The sequence below is a fragment of the Caloenas nicobarica genome, chromosome Z, assembly GCF_036013445.1.
Source record: "Caloenas nicobarica isolate bCalNic1 chromosome Z, bCalNic1.hap1, whole genome shotgun sequence".
Taxonomy (NCBI): domain Eukaryota; kingdom Metazoa; phylum Chordata; class Aves; order Columbiformes; family Columbidae; genus Caloenas; species Caloenas nicobarica.
In genome coordinates this window covers 103,138,368-103,157,921 of record NC_088284.1, presented here as the reverse complement: position 1 = coordinate 103,157,921, position 19,554 = coordinate 103,138,368, and the positions used below count along the sequence as shown (strand labels likewise).

At 38.2% G+C, this 19,554-nt stretch overlaps 1 protein-coding gene across 4 annotated transcripts in view; it reads left to right on the top strand.

The window, feature by feature from the left end:
• EPS15 (epidermal growth factor receptor pathway substrate 15) overlaps positions 1–19,554 on the top strand; it is a 66,743-nt gene that overhangs the window by 28,693 nt on the left and 18,496 nt on the right. For all 4 annotated transcript variants that reach the window (XM_065657053.1, XM_065657054.1, XM_065657052.1 and 1 more), the window contains 10 exons: positions 117–164; positions 1,167–1,262; positions 1,669–1,734; positions 2,177–2,302; positions 2,727–2,786; positions 4,343–4,543; positions 6,119–6,264; positions 7,146–7,305; positions 11,921–12,006; positions 18,591–18,663. In XM_065657053.1, the coding sequence (XP_065513125.1) occupies positions 117–164; positions 1,167–1,262; positions 1,669–1,734; positions 2,177–2,302; positions 2,727–2,786; positions 4,343–4,543; positions 6,119–6,264; positions 7,146–7,305; positions 11,921–12,006; positions 18,591–18,663 (1,062 nt within the window). The remainder of the gene's footprint in view (positions 1–116; positions 165–1,166; positions 1,263–1,668; positions 1,735–2,176; positions 2,303–2,726; positions 2,787–4,342; positions 4,544–6,118; positions 6,265–7,145; positions 7,306–11,920; positions 12,007–18,590; positions 18,664–19,554) is intronic.

Sequence of the window (19,554 nt, the reverse complement as noted above, 5' to 3'; positions counted from 1 at the left end):
AGTGCTATTAGGAAAGTTAAGACCTGAACTTTAATTTGTGTTGTTAAATAGAGTGGCAACTTGCCAGCTGCCTCTCAGTGGTGTAGAACACTTTGTCTGTATTTTTTCTGTTTTAGATTTGGGACTTAGCTGACACTGATGGCAAAGGTATCCTGAACAAACAGGTATGATTATTTATATGATGTATGAGGTTACTTTAACCATTAGCAAGCCTTGGAATAAGATAAAAATTAAGATTTCTGGTTCAGGAAAGTAGTTTTCTAGCTGATTTTTTTTTTTTTCAGATTTTTGTAATTGGAACTAGATGTGTACTTCCAATGTCAGTGTAAGCTACAATAAATTAAGCAGCCTTCAGTTACCTCACAGTTTTTCTTTAAGTCATAAAATGAGCTCCTCTGTAGCTGTCCAATACAATACTCTGAGAAGTAATTTAAGGGTTAACGTACTGTATTGACTACAAAGGTGACTTTTAATCTTGGAGGAAACTTCATGCAGCAATTAAAATTCTAGTAAAATCTTCAAAATTCTTATCTATTTGATTTTGGTGGGTTTCACGTTAGTACGTTCTGTTTGGAGTTGTTCTTCCAAAGTTGCAGCGATGAGCAGTCCAACAGTCAGGCTTGTGTATCAGTGATGCTGCTGAAAAGCTCTAATGTGCGTTCTTGTTTGGTTTGAAGTGTAGTTACTTCAACAGAAGCCTGTGGAGAGCTTGCTGCTTCATCCCATGTAGGAAAAGGAGGAGATTGTAGCATCTACCAAACAATTTTTTTTTTCAGGCTCCTCCTTTTGGTTCATTTTTCTCATGTCTGCACCTTTCTTTCCTCTCCCTCCATCAAGTGCCACCTTTGGGAACAATTTCGTTCCTCCAAGATAAACAGCTGTAATTGCTACTTTAAAATTTCACTGCTCTGCTGTAGAAGAACTAGGTGCTAAGAACTGACTACACCAGCCAGGAAGCTACTAAATGCTTGGAGCTACTAATTACAAACTTTGCCCCTCTAAAGGAAATCAGCAGTTTCTGACTGCAGCTTTCTGTCACTTTGTGACTCCCTTTGAAGCTGTTTGCAACCTTCTGTATATATAGCAATACTAGAAAAGCTCATAATTCTTCTGAAATTTGAGTATTTTCATATAATAAATGCTTTTAAATTTCACTTTTCCTGTAGGAATTTTTTGTGGCTTTACGACTTGTGGCATGTGCACAGAATGGATTGGACGTTTCCCTGAGTAGTCTTAATTTGCCAGTTCCTCCACCAAGATTTGTAAGATTTCTTTTTTAATTGGACATATCAGCTCATTAGTAAGAACCACTTTTAAGTGAACAATTAGGAAGGTTTGGTATAAATACCAAATGCCTCTTAAAGTAATGTTGGAGGGCAATATGGCCCTACAAACAGGGGAAAATTAAGCAATGTGGAGTAAGAATAAGGTGCTACATGTGTAATTTAAATATATGTGTGGTACTTGTTCTATTAGTGTTGTCCTTAATGGAAGATACATTTAAATTTTCTTACTGCAAATTTTGGTATCCTTAACTAAGGTATGAGTGAAAAAAATACGGTTCTGGCTTTGAGGAGGAAGGAGCATCTTCTTAAATAAGGGGGTGGTTTTGCAAGGTCAGAACTATTTCTTTTTTAATGTGGATTTTTTTCCTATTTTCTTCTTCAGACTGATACTGGTAGTCCTTTGCTACTCAGTGGAACAGCATCAAGTGATGTACCATGGGCTGTTAAGGTAAGCTAAAGATCAGGCTATGGTGTGGTTTGCAAGAAAACATAAGTGCGTTTGAGAAAAATATGATGCTACACGTAGCTATAGTTAATGAAGTATGATAAATTACCATTCATGTCAAATCTGTAATTGGGCTAGTAGACCTAATTTGATAAAAACACTTGTCCTTTGGGAAATCTCTTTGTGTTTAGAAATCTGATTTATTATGAATAGTTACCTGAAGCTATGAAAATAATTGAAGAATAAATCTCACTGGGTATTGGATGATTCTCTAGCAGATTTAGAAATAATATCTTTTTCATATTTTCTTTTAAACATCAGGAACTGTAATCTGTCTGTTTCCAACTATAACTTTAAAAAAATTAATACGTTTCAAAGAACCACTATTTCTTAGCCTATGAGTGTGACTGTTTCCATAAGTAATATTTTTCTTCTGCCTCTGCAGCTGGAAGACAAGGCCAAGTATGATGCTATTTTTGACAGCTTAAATCCCGTGAATGGACTGTTGTCAGGTGATAAGGTCAAACCTGTACTTCTTAACTCCAAACTGCCAGTGGACATCTTAGGACGAGTAAGCATATCTTTCTTCTTAATTGTTAATTCACAAAGAATAACTGTGCTACACTCAGCAATATCTGTTTTTCGTATTGAAGACATGTAGTAATAAGCCCAACTATTAAATACTATCTTACAGGGTGGCCACATATATAACATGTAAAAAAATTGGAAGAGAAAAAAATGGATAGGTTGACTCTCACCACAGTTTATCAGTTACTCTTTCACACTTGGTTCAGGGCAGGATGCTGTTAGTGTATTCTGTCTCCAGCTCTCTTCTTTTGCATGGTTTATGTGAATATATGGTGCTAACTAACGCTGTTAACAGAACTCAGGATATGGTGGAGGGAGGCTGTTCTCACATTCATTTTAATGAGATTTTCAATAGGAAACTGCTGCAGTTTAGGCAAACATCCCTATATTCTGCTTTTTCTTGGTAGGTGTGGGAATTGAGTGATATTGACCGTGATGGAATGTTGGATCGAGATGAATTTGCAGTTGTAAGTATCTTCTGCCTCTCGGCGTTCTGAAAGCCTCATGGCAGAGGTTTAAAATAGATGTGGTGTGTAAAAGAATTTTTGACTGTTTGTGTGGTTCACTTATTGCCTTTATTCAGAGACATTAATCAAGTTTTAGTACTGCCTAGTATTTCTGTCAGTTTATTGAATGTCTCTAACTGCACAGCAGTAACTATCTTTGTGGGCTGAATGAGCCATTAAAACTTACACCCGTGATCTGCTATCCCATGAGAGACCGAGTGATTTCACTAAGTTTTACCTTAACCTTCAGTGTTTCTAGGACTTGAATGCTTCCAGATAGCTTTGAAGAAAATTATGTATCAATTCTTCAAAAGTTCATAGCAAATTAGAATTTTAACACTATTAATGCCAGGACTGATGAAATAATGTAAGAAGCGGTGAATAAGTTTCACTTCCCTCTAGAGATGGCAAGTGAAGGGAGAGCAGCAGGCTCTTGCTTTTGAAGATTCTCTAAGTCTTGAATGTGACAGTAACCATGCATCAACTTACTCTCCAAACTTTCAGCTTGTTTTTGCATGTAAGTGAACTGAAGAGGAAGGAATTATGATTCAGTCTGGAGGAGAGGGTGTCATTTTATGCAGAGATATACCAAAGTTGAAAGTCTGAAAAAGCTAACAAATAACTGCAATTCTGTAGTGCAAGAATCTTGAAAAAGTAATGTGAGCTTTCTGTCCTCAGCCAGCCTTTAATTTATCCAAAAACCCCTGTTGCTCATCCTTTCAGGGTCAAAATTTTAAAATAAAATTTAAAAAAGTTAATACCTGTTTAATCGTCAAGAATAGATGTTATGGATAATGTCGGAACCTTGCTTTTTTTCCGTAATGTAAATATGATGAATTTACCTTTTTCTCCTGTCAAATATATTTTTGAGAAAAGATAAAAGCATAAGAGTTGCTTTCTTGAATATTGTTCTAGTAATTTTGAGGCACCTATATGCTTCAGTTTCTTCTGAAAACTGATTCCTTTAAGACTAGTATTAATAGTTAACTGACACTATACTTGATTTCGTGTGTTTATGCTGAAATTCTTCCGAGATCAGAGGATTGGTGCGCTCTAGGCAAATGTTGGAGATAAACTGATAATGTGTAAAGTGTTACAACTTTTTTTTTTTAAGATGCAGTTCTGTGTCTTGAACAACAGTCATAAAATTATTAAAACGTACAACCACAACAAAAGAATAGTCACTAAGTGGAGCGACTCCTGCAAAAACAGTGAATGCAATAAAATAAAGTGTTCTCCCAAATAAAATTCCACAAGTGTGGTACAAGCTTGGTAATACTTAGGAGAGTCTTTTTAATGTTCTAAAATATACCGAAGTTCATTTGCTAAGTGCCAAACCTCAAAAGTAGAGTGATAAACACAGGTCAGAAAGCAACGAGCTGCAATTCAGGTGAGGGAGCCTGTAAAGGAGAAGTGTAATGAAAAAATGCTACGAAGTTATTTCTTAATGAATGATTTAATTTATACATAAACTTATTTCTTATATTTGCATCCACACACCTTGTTTTCTTGTTCAGGCCATGTTTTTGGTGTACTGTGCTTTGGAGAAGGAACCAGTGCCAATGTCCTTGCCTGCAGCTTTGGTGCCACCATCCAAGAGGAAACCTCTTTGTGTTCCCGGACCGAGGCCATTAATTCCATCTGCAGCAACTACCAAAGAGTCTCATCAGCCCTTGCCACCTGTGGGCATTTTAGCTGCCAAAACACCTTTAACACAGGTATAGTTCTGCACTTACTTGGGGTTAGAAGATTTCTGGTTTTAATGCTGCGCTTTGGACGTTGCCTGTATGAAGAGCCTTGATGCAGGTTTTTAGTTTCTGTTTTGCCCTATTTATTGGTCGATGAATTAGAGGAGGCTGATGGGAAGACCAAGTGCAGAGGTACAAAATGTATTTTCTGCTTTTTCTAGATGTCTTCAGATATAAACAGTTGGATAAAAGAATATTATTTAGTAAAGATTTTGAAGATATTTCTAAAATAAATTATTTCAAGGCATCAAACTCAAGCCAAAGGTCAGAATATTAAGAAAACAGTTTAAAAATATAGTCTAGGTGCATTTCTGCAGAATGTAAGTCTTCTGGCTGAAGACTGATTTGAATGTGGACAAGTTTTAAAAACAAATTTTAGCAGGCACGTATGTGCAGCTGAATGCATGTGCATGCCTGTAATTTGAAGAAGACAAAAATGAAAATGGACTAGATAAATGCAAGCAATGGGTAATGAAGATAAAAGGTCTGGCATGTCCACCTAAACACATGAGATTTGGTGGGGTTTTTAAATGTTATTGTTAAGAAGCGTGATGCCTTCCACTCCTCCAAGCATCTTATTTAATCCTGATCATTTTGGAATGCTGAATTTGGGAAAATGTCTCTCCAAGTAGATTAACACTTAGTTGCTCTGTTCCAAGAAAAAACTGAGAAGATAATCTATGATAAGAACTGTAGTCCTTACTGCATAAGATACTGCTTGGACGTTTGGATACCCATATTTGAGTAATCAGAAACTGGCATCCTAATTCTGTAGATGCCAAGGTTTTCAACATGGTGAGTCTGGCTGCGTATCACAAAGCAAAGCCATTCTGGATGAGCGTTTCCGTGTGTGTTTTGTGTATGGCACCATTTGAGCTTTTTCTAAATGCCCTCGTACGCTGAAATTCATGAGCGTTCACAAGCTTGCTCCTGAAGGTACTTTCACTCAAAAAGAACTCACCTTTATAGTAGCTTAGCGTTTGGAAAAATTGTTGAAGTAAGAGAAGTGGCTCTAAGTCCTGTCTTCACCTTGATTGGAGGTAAATTCTACAATTCAGAAGGTGCCAACTATCAACAGTCTGGGCTTGAGCAGTTCTTCAGTCCCTCCAGCTGAAGCTCTCCAGCTGTGTAAAGAGGAACAAAACTGATGGAGCCAGACAGTAAGGAGGACAGTGACTGAGCACAAGGATGAGGGTCCAGCCCCATGTTGGGAGATCTGGGCTCCAGGGAACACTTTGAATACAAAAGCAAAGAGGCAGAGCAGTGTCAGCCAGCCTTGGGGCTTCACTGACAGAAAGACTTTGCTTCTGCTTTTGCAGTTGCTTGTGGATCTCTCTGCATCTCTACTTTGGAGGATAAAACTGGTTCGTGAACTGGGCACCTATATCACATCTTAAATCTGTGCTGTAGCCCTTGGATTATGTAACTCTGAAAGTAACTATCTGAAAACAGAAGGGCCTATATCTTAGTGTTGTGGTTTTTGGTTTTGTTGTTTGTTTTGTTTTTTTTTTTCTCTTTCTCCCTTCCATCCCCACCCCCCTTCAGTGGGTTGTATCGCCTGCAGACAAAATTAAGTATGATGAGATCTTTGTGAAAACTGACAAGGACATGGATGGATTTGTGTCAGGTGTGGAAGCCAGAGAACTATTCTTGAAGACAGGACTGCCTTCTGCTCTTCTTGCACATATCTGGTAGGGATTCTTTTTTTCCATGACAGCTGTTTAGCCGATGGCATGGTTCTTGCTCCTTCCTAGCGCTTTTCATGAAAAGTGCTATATTGGCATTTCTGGAAAGTGAAAGTTGTTTTTTGTATATAATAGCGTGGCTTCTGTATAAGCAGTGGTAACTTATTTGCTTCTACTTTTGGACAGAAATGGGGGGAAAACAGGTTTATGCTATGCGTCATCTCCTAAGGGAAGAAATAAAGCACCCAAACAGAAATTGTTACAAATGCTGCACTGCAGCTAAATCCCTGTACTCAAGACATCATAGTGTTGCTGTGTTATATTATCACAGAGACTATCCCTATACTGGTAATGAGAATTATCTGTATAAAATTCTCAGCATGTGAGACTTATGGCCCATTTAATTCTGCAACTTGTCTTTCATTACAGCTGATAGTGACACTCACTGTGTTTTTTTTAATTCTTTCCCACTGTAAGATATTCCAGGGCTCTCTTTTATAAAAAAGTATGGTTAACCTCTAATTTGGGGAAATTTGGGAAAATGAAATGAACTTGTGTTGGCTGTGAAAAGTTCTTTATTTTAGAAGGAACTTCACTTGCAGATACTCAGGTGGTGTTAGTGACTCATAGCCCTGATTCTGCCTTTCACCAGATCAGAACTTACTGTAACAGAGCTGTGGGCCTTAGCATGCCAAGAGAAAGTGGTTGTGGATGTTTGAGTAATTCTGCTTATTTATTACCATGCCTTACTTCTATATTGTGGGTTTTTTTAGAAAAGGAGATACACACTAGCAATTTTCGCATTTTTAAATGACAGCAAGTACAATAAACAGGTCTATACTTGCAGAAGTGAGGATTTGGTTTAATTCATGTGCATCTCTGTACAGGGCTCTCTGTGACATGAAGGACTGTGGAAAGCTTTCAAAGGAACAGTTTGCTTTGGCTTTCTATTTAATTAATCAGAAGTTAACAAAGGGCATTGATCCACCTCAGGCTCTGACTCCAGAGATGATTCCACCTTCAGACAGGGGTGTTGGTTTACAGAAGGTAAGGATGGATTTGGCATTTTCGGTATAAATCTCAAACAAAGAATGTTCGTTTCAAAGGCTACGCAAGAAGCACCTCAAGCACTGGCATACCTTAAATTTATTGTAATATCAGGAAGAAAACAAGTCTTAAGTGCAAAGAATTGATAAAACACTGTTCCATTCGTGTTTCAAAATGAAGCTGTCATCTATTACACGTGCCAACCAAGCAGAGTGATCTTATGTTGAGAAAGCATTATTTTTTTATTTTGAAATAAGTTTTTCCTATTACCCATCCAAAGAAATTTTAGTTTGCATTTGAAATAATATGCACAAGTTCAATGTTTTTCTCCTAACATGTTCACAATTATCTTTTTTACATCTCTCTTTTAAGAAATCTGGAAACAATGAGAACTAAGTAAAGTTTAGAATGACATATTTAAAGTTTTAAAAGTAAGTGGTCCTCCATGTTGTACTTCACAGATAGTTTAAATGTCTTCATAGTTTGTTGGTTGCCATCCATCTTAATGCAGCAGTAGACTATACCCCAGCAGTTCAAGTTGTGTTTATCGGAATGGTAGAGGTCATCACAAAGTCTTACTTGTTTTACGCATCGCAAAGTCTGATGTGAGTTACCTTTTCTTGGTTGTGCAAAACATTGACTTAATTCTACAACTTTCTTAAACAGAATGAAAAACTCACACCTGAAAAAACAAAACTCAAAATTTGGCACTACTTTTGAGTTTCTGTAACTGGTATCTAATTTCTTTTTACATTCTGTTTTTAAAAAGTAATTGCTTTATTTGCAACTTTACTAATCTTTTTTGTATGTTTGCTTTCCTTTCTATGTCTCTTTTCTAGTTTGGACTGTTTTTTCCATTCTGCACCACTCTGCTTTTCATCCTTATTATTCTGTCAGTTTGTTAACTCTGCTTTCTCAAGGTTAGAGAATCTTTGCTTTTCTAATATTTACTGTCTGTTGGTTTAATAATGCACATCCTTCTAAGACTCTTGCATAATCATTGAGATACCACAGCCCTTCTCTGAAGTGTCACAGTATGTTGTGATCTCAAATAGTTGCTGATTTCCATTGTTGTTCATCTGGAAGAACCCCAAGGTTCTTCCTTGAACCTCGACCTCTGTGGCTGTTACCTGTTGGTAATACATGCTGCTTAAACTGAACACAAAATGCTCTATCTTGAAATTGCTGGGGAAATGGTGACAGAGTAGTAACCCAACGTGACAGTTGACAGTTCTCGTTAGGACTAATCCCCATGGTTTTATTGATTATACTGTAGAAAACCTAGAGATCAGAACACATTAGATGAGATCAGTGTTAGTTAATGCTGTTCTGAGTGTGTAAGTTGCTTTTACAGAACTCTGCAAGACATCAGTGTGATGATTTTTTTTTTTGCATTACTAACAAAAACAATAAGAGTAAGAGTATTGTGAAAGAAGGTAAGAGTTATTTTAATTAACTCTGGAAACCCTTACCAAGAACTTATTTTACTGGATTGAGCTTGAACCTTCAGCTCATTTTGAACTTTTTCAAAAGAAATGTTGTCTTGTTATGAAAAAACCTGCTTGTCCAAGATGACTGCTCAAGAATTCAACGCAGAGAGTAAGCGCAGGAGGCAGAAATAGGCTTTTTGCTGGTTTTCTTGGAAGTGGAGTGGCTTACATTGTAAATCAGGGGTGTCAAACTCATTTTCACCAGGGGCCATATCAGCCTTGTGGTTGCCTTCAAAGGGCCTGTCATGGAGGCGTCCCAAATGTAAGTTTAGGCGGACTAGCACTCCGATAACATAAGATAAAGGTTCGGATATTAGGTTAGGAAATTATTTGGGGTGTGGCGAAATAAGAATGAGGATCCGCAGTGTGCATATACGCACTCACAAGAAAAACAAACCAGAGCCCTCTCTGCCCCGTTTTGCCCATTAAAGATAAACACTAGCCTATTGCGGCCAGGACTTACACTCGTCTGCCCCAGACGAGGAAGGTACACTTGCCTACCAGGCAAGGACTTATTAAAGCATATATTCAGTAATTTATCACTCACCCACACGCGGAGGTGAGGCGCTCCCCATCCCGGGAGGTTACCTCAGACGGCTTCTCCGTCTAAGAGGAGGGACTCCGGCAGCACGGCAGACCCGCAGCTCCGAGGAGACCACGCAAAGGGGGTCTCCGGCGGGAACCCCATTTATAGTCTGCTCAGATCTGGCTGTGGGCATTTCAGAAGCTTCTCGGCTTCTCTGGGCTGTGGGCGCTCTGGGCCCCTCCTCTGCTGACGACCCTGCCCACCGAGTCTGGGTCTCCACAAAGAGCCGTCAGCTGCCCCATTGAAGGCCCCAGTTCTGAGAGGGAAGGATGGGCAGCTGCCAGTGCAACCGCCACACCAGTTCTCAGGGCGTGTGGAGCGGGGAAGTGCCGCTGCCAACACAGGGCCAAACAGAATTTTAGGACTCTAGAGTTCTAAAATGGCACTCGGCCTTTTGAAGGCAATCGCGAGGCTGATGTGGCCCCCAGTTCTAAATAAAACCTTAGGCTTCATCTTCTGACTCGACCAATATAAAGTAGTCGCAGAAATATCAGTAAGTATAACGGTAATGCATTATATTCTAAAGTAGGGAAAGTTAACTTGTGGTCCTTCTTGGCAGATGGTCAGAATGCATGTGTATGTATATTGCTGTTATCTAATGTTTGGTTTCCTTACAGAATTTTATTACCACAGTAGTGTGCAACTTTTATGTCAATTTTGAGGTCTGAATGCAGATCCCTTGCATGGGACACAGCAGCAGTCTAGTACTTGTTGCTGGATTTCTTTACCTAGAACTGTTTGTAGTCACCAAGTTGCATCTGCATTACCAGCTATAAAACTTAAACTTATATGCAATTTCCTCTTTTGAGGAAATTTGAAGAATTTTGACAAGAATTTACTTTTACTACTATTTTGAGTTAAAAACTTGAAGCGTTATTTACATGTGTATTGTGGTCTAGTAACTGGCAGCAAGAGTTTGAAGTTTTGCCTTTTTTAACTTGTGCGTTGAAGCTAAAAATGTTGGCTTTTATGTTGCTTCCCCACACCGGTTCTCCTGAACAACTGAAAAGAAGATTAAACTACATTTTGTTCAAGATTGCTGGCATTACTGTGCGGAATTTCTTTAACTGATGAGAAGAGGAGGCCTGGAAGGAATTTGAATTTGTAGCTAATAGCTCCATGTTTTCCTTCTATCCCCTTCCTAGGAAAAGTAAAAACTTTCTCATTGGAGCACCATGAGCAATTCTGCAAAACTCCCGTGAAATTCCTTTAGAATAGGATTGAACTTCATAGCTATTTTGCCTGTTTGAGAAACTGTGCACTAACCAGTTTAAGAATAGCTGTGTGTTTGGGGTTTTTTTTATTCTCAGTTTGTGCTGTTTGCTCTAGTAAAATGTGCATTAATAATCTACAGTTCTGCTGAATAACATTCCCTGCCACAGTGTGCTCAGGTTTACTGTTTAGGTTTTTTCATGGCTTTTTTCTTTCCCCCCACCATAGTATAAGCTTGAATAAACACATAGTTAATAGCATCTTGATTTATCTTTAGAGAAACTTCAGCATTTAAAGACTTGTGTTATTTTGGGGATAACACATGTCTTTTTTAATTACATGTATATACATTTCCTCAGAACTTCGTGTTTGTTCTGGATGACTTTATTCAAGGCTTGAAGGAACTGATGTATTTATAGAAGGTAGTTACAGTGACTATGGCTTCCTGACGATGTTCATGTTGTGATAAGGCACAATAGAACAATTATAGTGTTTGCTAATTTGTGTCTTCGACATTTGTTCTCTAGGCATTTATGTGTACTTTTTTGAAACAAATAATTTGTATTACAGTGGTTGTCTTATTAGAAAGACATTAAATAGGAACTCATGGGCGTAACTTACGTATGACTTTGTATTGTTTAAGTTTCATTCAGTGCTCTGGAGGTTGACATTAAACTAGCTCAATATCACTTAAAGCATTGCAAATAAGTGTCTATACTTTGCAACAGGAGGAGCACCAAGATGAAGAAATATAAATATAAAAGTAGTAAACAAACAAAACCGTTCTTAAATGAATGATCAGAAGCCAGCTAAACATTAACTGTAAGATAAATCTCACTTTAGAACTAGATTTATTTTTTTTTGTATGATCACATGGTTCTGTGCTTTTGTGGAAGATGTGTTCAAGAGTTTATAGGAGACAAAAAAATCTGTGAATGGGGAGGAACTTCTTTATTTTGAGGGTGGCAGAGCCCTGGAACAGGGTGCCTAGAGAGGTTGTGGAGTCTCCTTCTCTGGAGACATTCAAACCCACCTGGACACCTTCCTGTGTGATCTGCTCTGGTGACCCTGCTTTAGCAGGTGGGTTGGATTGGATGGTCTCCAGAGGTCCCTTCAATCCCAACCAGTCTGTGATTCTGCGAATTACTAGACGCGTTGCGTGTATGTTCTGTTCTGTTAATACAGCATCTGGACTGTGTTGGGTGTTTTGAAATACAATACTACCAACAGTTGTTACAAGTGGATATCATGCTGTCACAAAAAGTGAACAGAGTTGTTGGGCAGCATAAACTCTAATCTTAACAGTATTTTATTTTTTATCTTTCAGAGTACTCAAGGACCGAATTCTGTAGCAGATTTTTCTGCCATTAAAGAACTTGATACGTTGAACAATGAAATAGTAGACCTGCAGAGGTAGGTAACGGTGGAACAGTCATAGTTGCCTTAGATTTAGTTATGCTACTTACTTTTTTTAAAAAACCCCAATTCAATGCATAAGAGAAAACCAGGTGGTAATAGTCTGCTTTGCTAAAATAAATGGTTAGTGTGTCTGTAAATGTCTGTAATACTGATTAACACTTCTACTCTTTGCTCACTCAGATGAGTGCACTTAATAGCAGCCAAACTGAAAGGTTTCTCCATCATGCCTTCTGGGTCTGCTTTGGAGAGCTGCATATTTTAGCATCCTGAGATGGAAATACTCTTTTTTTGTTCATCTTAATTGGTAGATGAGAATGGAGCGGATCTTTAGGATGCTGGAACCAAGATATAAATTGGTGTTAGTTGTCTTTGATTTGTAGAGGGAATTCTAAGAACTTTTTTCTAGCGGCGGTAAGGAAGTGAGATGGGAAACATCAAGAAGTATGTAGGGTAGAGAGAAGGAAGATAACAGTTTGTATGGAGACCTCTGCCAGGGTTTTGGTGGTGGTAAAGATGGACATGCTTCTCTTCTGTTTATAAAATAAACTGTTGCACTGAGGAAAACTGTTGAAATTTGAAGTCAGCAGACCCTTGGGTTCCATTAATTATTTCTAAGGTAATGAAGAAGATGACTTCAAGTGGCTGTGAAAATCAAGTTCATATATGTTGTATAGTCTTTGTCATACCCTCAAGACATAATATGTATTTTTCTTCAGTAATTTTTTTTTTTTTGGTACTATCATACATCTACAGAAAATTCTGTTAAGAACAGTTAATTCTACTATTTTATAAGTGAGGGTGCTTTGTCGTGGTGAAATCTGCCTGTCTTATTCATGTCACTTGCAAGAATGATTTAATTTGGCAATGTGTCAAAGCACAGTCTGTTTCCTAAATACACAAATGTTTTTTCACTTCAGCCGCTTATTCTCCCTCATTACTCCCACTGCCTCCTCACTTCTCCCTGCTCTGCCTTCGTCTCTTATTCTTTAGGTTGTATTAATTCCAAATTTGGACTCTCACATTTATTAACCTGAAATATGATTTAGAACAGTGCGTATTTGCTGTTAATATCTTAGAAGGAAATAAATTGTTCACTAGCATGAATTTTTAGCTGAAGTTGGTTTTCAGTAGGTGGGCTTGCAGCCTAACATGCAAGCCAGTCTGTTTATGTCTTCTTTTCTTACTGTGAGGTATGAAGGAACCGTGGCTTTTGGAAAGTCATTGCTTCCATTACTTCAGTGGCAAATGAACAATTATTTAAGACACATTTGAATGGTAATAGATTGTTGAAGATCTGGTATGGGCAACTATTAATATGTATTTATTTTTAGAAAGGTGAGTTTTACTTGGATCTAATTTAGAACAGGATTAACAATCAGAGGCTTAAGCCTGTATTGTCAAACTGAAATATAATAGTAAGAGTTTTGTGTGGTTTCATTGAGAATGACCAGCAAACTCGCAATGTCATAAAGTGAGTTGTGGTTCAAGTAAAATGTTTTAATTTTTTTTTCCCAGGATTTTTTTTTAATTACTTGGAAATCCTTCAGATGAATTATTTTGGTAGCAGAGTAAATGTTACTTTTCTGTACCTTCCCTAGCACAGGTGGCAATGCTAGGCAACAGATTAATCTCTGTGCTAAGGGTAGGAAACTTTTCATCTTTGGCAAATCCACATTTCTGTTATTACTGGTAAAGTACACTTTCAGTCTGGATAGTTATCACACAAAAATGTAATTGAAACTTAAGTTATTTTTGTTCATTACTAAACAAGATATATTGCCCAGCTGTTGAACTCAATATGTTATAATTCTGGTCCATGATTGCACTGAGAAGTATCCATGAGAGCTGTATTCCTGAGACCCAGTAATAGACATTGAATCTATTCTTGAAGTGCACTTGCCCTTTTTTAAAAATGGGGGTTATGTTTCCACTTTTCTGGTCAGTGGGAACTTCACTGGACTGCCCCAACTTCTCCAATCTGTGGCTTAGCAACTTCATGCACCAGGGCCCTCAGGACCCCCGGATGCATCTCATCGGGTCCAATGGACTTGTGCATCTTTAGGTTCTCTAGGTGGCCTCAAACCTGGTCTTCTCCTACAGTGGGCAGTTCTTCATTCTCCCGGTTCCCGCATTTGCCTTCTGCGACTTGGGGAGCTCTTGCCGGTGAAAACTGAGGCCAAACATGAAACAACCCTGGCCAGGCTTCTTGGTGGCCAACACTTAGAACCACCTTAGTTACAAAAGCAAAAAAAATCACAAGTCTTTCCCATAATAAGTGACAGATGACTACTCACAGAGCTGGCAGCATTATCTACACTCACAGTTGCCCAACATTTCTTATTTTTACCTGCAACTGTAATTTTAGGAATTCCTTGTGTGGTAATGCTTCAGTTTGGTAATGCTAGAAAAAATGCCCAGGGTTTGTCTTATTTCTTGTCCCCCACAACGTTTTCAGCTAAAACAGCTCAGTTACTTCCAAACCAGAAGTTGGAAGAAATAATCTGGCCTATGTTAAAATTCTTACTGTTGCTTTGTTAAGAAGGTGTAGATCTCTGAACTTTGTTTCAAAGGCTTGATGCAAGTGTATGGCAGGGAGAGGTTGCCCTGTTTTTCTGGGGATATTTTGCTGTTTCCTTACTTTTGAGAGACCAACTTATCAGCTTTATGGTCCTTTTAACCTGATTTATATTCAAGAAAATATAACCGTTGCTGTCCAACACATGTGCAGGATGGTACCTCTGGCGAGATACACCAAGTTAAGTTCAGCTACTTAACATGCTTAGAGAGGAATGTAGTATTGGTAAAGCTCAAAGAAATTGCACTAATTTGTGGGCTGTGGCTAGCTTTGAATGCATGAAAGCAAAGCAGGGTTTGCTGAGGAAGAAAAAGGTATTTATGGCTCAGAAAAGAATATTAAAAACATCTGGTCTAGTCTCCCACGACGCTGATCAAAAAAGCTTCAAATAGCTTTCTAAAAATATAGTGCAACTGAAACAGGATTTAAAGGCAGCAGTGCTGACAGGCTCAAAATGACGCAGATTCCACAGCATCCCTAGGCAAATCATTCTCCCTACTAGAGGGGAATTATCCTTGCTAATAAGTGTTCTGCATTTTATTCTTCATCTGATCTTACACCTCCAACTTCCTGATGCTGTTTTTATTGAATTAGATTTAAAAGCTATTGGCTACCAGAACTCTTTCCCATACTAACTGTTGAGCTGGAAACACATCACTTCTGTATTCTTTGCTCTGTCTCTCAAAAAGCCGTGTTTGCTACACATTGTCATTCTGGGCATTTCCTCTGCTGCCTCCATTCAGCCCTGGGGCCCTCAGCATGAGGAGGACATGGAGCTGTTGGAGGGAGTCCAGAGGAGGCCAAAAAGGTGATCAGAGGGCTGGAGCACCTCTCCTGGGATGACAGGCTGAGAGAGCTGGGGATGTTCACCCTGGAGAAGAAGAGGCTCCAAGGACACCTTATAGCAGCCTTCCACTAGCTGAAGGGGACCTACAAGAAAGCTGGAGAGGGACTTTTTTTACAAGGGCATGTAGTGATAGGACATGGGGTGATGGCTTTAAATTGAGACTAGATTTAGATTAGATACAAGGAAGAAATCCTTCCCCATGAGGGTGATGAGGCCCTGGAACAGGCTGAGAGAAGCTGTGGATGCCCCATCCCTGGCAGTGTTCAAGGCCGGCTGGACGGGGCTCTGAGCAACCTGGTCTAGTGGAAGGTGTCCCTGCCCATGGCAGGGATTTGGAACTAGATGATCTTCATGGTCTCTTCCAACCCAAGCTATTCTGTGGTTCTATGAATGCTTCTACTGACATGGGACTCTGCAATTGTCAGCTGTAAAAAATACTTATAGTGTGCTGGCTCCCATTTATAAATTACTCCATTCACAAATTGATATAAGGCTTATGGATTTACTAAGGTTATTTGATTTGTAAATCATCAAGTATCTGCACTGGAGAAACCATCTGTTAGTTTTGGGGGTTTTTTTAATCGTTGCTTTTAGGTTTTTTTGAGATGAGGTTCTCCTGACCTGACTACCATTAAAATACACAGGGAAATTGTATTGCTCTCGTAAAGTGACTTGAATTGGTTACAAGTGTCCTTTATTGGCAAGACCACAGTTCTTTTTGGGTTGGCTGTAGGTTTTCTTGTTGTATTTGTGATGTTGTTTGTATTGTGTGTTTTTTCTTCAGGTGCTGATGTGGTAAGGGACTTTATGATCCAGGAAATCGATCACATCCAATAAATGAATTTTGTTACTTGGTTTTGGTTCTTTCAGTTGCTAAGCATTCCTACAGAGGCATACCAGATAGTTTGTAAAAGAAATGGAGGCATTCAGAAAAATTAGTGAATTAAATAGGTCTATGTTGTCTTTTTTTTTTTTTTTTTTTTTTTTTTTTTTTTGAAACAAAGACACATTACTGGGAGGAGGAGGGGATGTGTTATGTGTAGGCTATATATACTCAGCTTGTTTTCCTTTGCCCCAGACTGCTGCCTAAGCTTTTCTTGTTCTGCCTGACAATACTTCTTTCAATTGATTTTTTTGTTGTTGTTTGTTTGTTTTTTAATTCTCTCTCCCCCCAATTCATTGTTTCTGTTGTAATTTGGCCAGTGTAAGCTGCCTGTGGGTGAATGTTGTATCCCGTTGCTTGCTTAGCATGGTCTAGATTGCAAGGTTTAGATACCTGGCTTGGCTTCTGCTGAAATAAAAGGGAAGTGATCCTCGTCTCTGACAGTCTCTCGGGCACATGAGTGACAGTGACATAGAAAGTCTATATATTAAAGCATACATAGCTGCTTGCATTTCTGTTTCCTGCTCGGTTTTCATACCCAAGCAGGAAAATAACAAGCATTTGTTTACCTAGTCAATTATTCTCTTTTATCTTCAATCAGCAATTATATGCCTGAGTTGTTTGCTGTGCTTGGTGCATGTCTGAGGGCTTGAAGGTATTTTTCAGCCTGACTTGTATTCAGATCTCTGGAAGTGCTTTATTGAGATTGAGGCCCTTTGTTCATGGAAAATTATGGAAGGCAAAAATCAACAGAACTTATTTCAACCCTGTGTTGAAATGCTTTAAATGTCTAAGTACAACTATGCCACAAATACTAGTTTATTGAGCTAGAAGAGTGTGCTATAGCTTTGATGGATATGGTAAAGACCTTCTTAGAATTTTCATGGTACTTTTTTAATGATGAATGGAGAGGGAGGAATTTTATTACACTGAAGGTTCACACTTAATGAAATAACTAGCTGTGTTCGTCAAAGTCCCTCTTTCCACATCTTTCTTTTTCCTTCCATTTAAACGTTCCCCTTGGGCACAATCAGCAAGTTGCTCTTTAATCAGGTACTGAGATAAATAATAGCAGGACATAATCTATAGTAATTATTTTTTCAAAGCAAATGTACATTTCAGATCTGTGACGTCTGGATTTTTTTTATTTTCCATTGGATGTGGTTTAGCAGTAAACAAGAATTCCTCAGCTTGAGTAAAGAGAACTTAGACCTGCTTTACTTTGGAGACAGAATTGCTTTCTTCTGTATTAAATAAGAGTAAACAGTAAGATTAATAGTTTTAGATTGATTACCAATCTGCTGCTATTAAAATACAAAGTTACCTTAATTTCAATATGGAGTAGTAATATAACAATAGCTTTTCACTGTGGCATTTATCATTGTTCAAATTCTAACTTCTAATGTTTGTGCTAATTTATTAACAAAATCTTTATGAAAGTAAATGCCTGTATACAGGAGATAGTGTTAAAACTGTAAAGCTTAATGCTTTTCTGCATCTGTGAAAGGTGAAAAAATTCTGTATACTGTCTAGAGATAAACACTCATGGGTTTTTATTTTAAACAGTAACACTTCTGGGTTATATATTGGGTTTTTTTTTTCCCTTTTATAAAGGTATTGTTATGTCTGACTGCCAAGAATTTATTGATGATAATTCCCCTGTCATCAGTAGTTGCTTTTAAACTTGAATAAATGTCTGTAGAGACAGAGTTGATATGACACAGCAAATAGCTGCGTATGGAGTCTCCGAACAGGTGGTGATTCCAGCAGCTAACCTTTCTTCTGACTGAGCTCACCAGTGCAGAGATCTAAAATCTGATAGGCAAAATTCATTAATCAGCTAGATTGGCCTGCTGGAAGTGTTTTCTAGCTGCTGTTAGCTTAGGAATTGCTGTGTTTGCAGGGGTTAATAGATGGAATCTGATGCAATCCCTCCCACTTTTCCCAGCAGTTTTCATTAGACAAGTGCTCCATAGCAACAGTGAGATCACTGGAGACAGGATTTCATTGATTTCTCCCTCCCGCCCCCTTCCATTTTTGAGCCATTCTTATCACTGAAGTGCAGTTGGGTGAAAAGACGGGGTTTTTTTATGCAGAACACTTATGCGGGCTTCTGTCTCGTAAATAATTTGGAAAGCAGAAATCCCTTAGATCTTTTGCGTTTAATGTTTCACCATGTATTTAAAGAGAGATACAGGCTTAGGGGGCTGGATAACTGTACCTGCTGTAGCTGATGTTCTGAAGTATTCTTGCATTGTTTGCTGGTCTTCTAGGGAAAAGAATAATGTAGAGCAAGACCTGAAGGAGAAAGAAGATACCATCAAGCAGAGGACAAGTGAGGTCCAGGTAAATAAGACACACAATTATTGTTCAGACACCTGATATTGCACCATGTGGTGCTTTAATGGCAGTGGGATTACTGAGTTTTTAGATCATGTCACTTATTCAGTGAAAAGAAAAAGAAATGGGTGGCTAAGACGACGAATGTACTTTGAAGTGTATTTTCTATACAAATGTGGGTTGCTGTAGGTGAGTCGGTTTTTATAAATGTGCGAACTCCTAGGATATGTAGCAAGCATGGAGTTTTAAATTTAAAAATATTATAAAATGATTTTTTTCTTTGTTTTTTAGCAAGGCTATCTGATGCATAGTTAAAACTAAAGAAGGCACTGTAGCACTGCAAATTAATAAACTTAAGTGTCTGAATTAAGAGGGCTTGTATATGGGCTGCTTCTTAAGAGTCACGGTAATTACCAGTTTGAGATGAATGTCGCCTCAAGTTAATTTTGCCTAATATCAGTGAATTTTAATGTTTGATTTTGATTTTTATTTAAAAGCATGACATTGAATTCCCAGAATATCGGAAGATTGAAATGTTTTACAGTGTTTTACAGGGCTTAAGAATTATACCGTCAGCATTAGTGTTTAGGGTGCTAATAGTCAGGCCAAGCTCTGAATTAAATGCTGCAAAGCAATATTTCAATTAAATTTTAAGCTGCAAAAGCAGCTGGAGTTGCTGGCTTCAGAAAAAAAATCTTCAGTGTCATATCTGATCGCTTACATTTATTTCTACATTTATTTTAGGAATCTTTATTTTAAATAGTATTTATTTGATTAGGAGCAAATAATGCAAGGTTTCTGCATTTTACTTTGTGTTGGGTAGAAAAAGAGCCAATGTGTTACAACCGTTGTGAATTTTGTGCTTGGCTATTTTAATATCCTCAGAGCTTGCTGGTA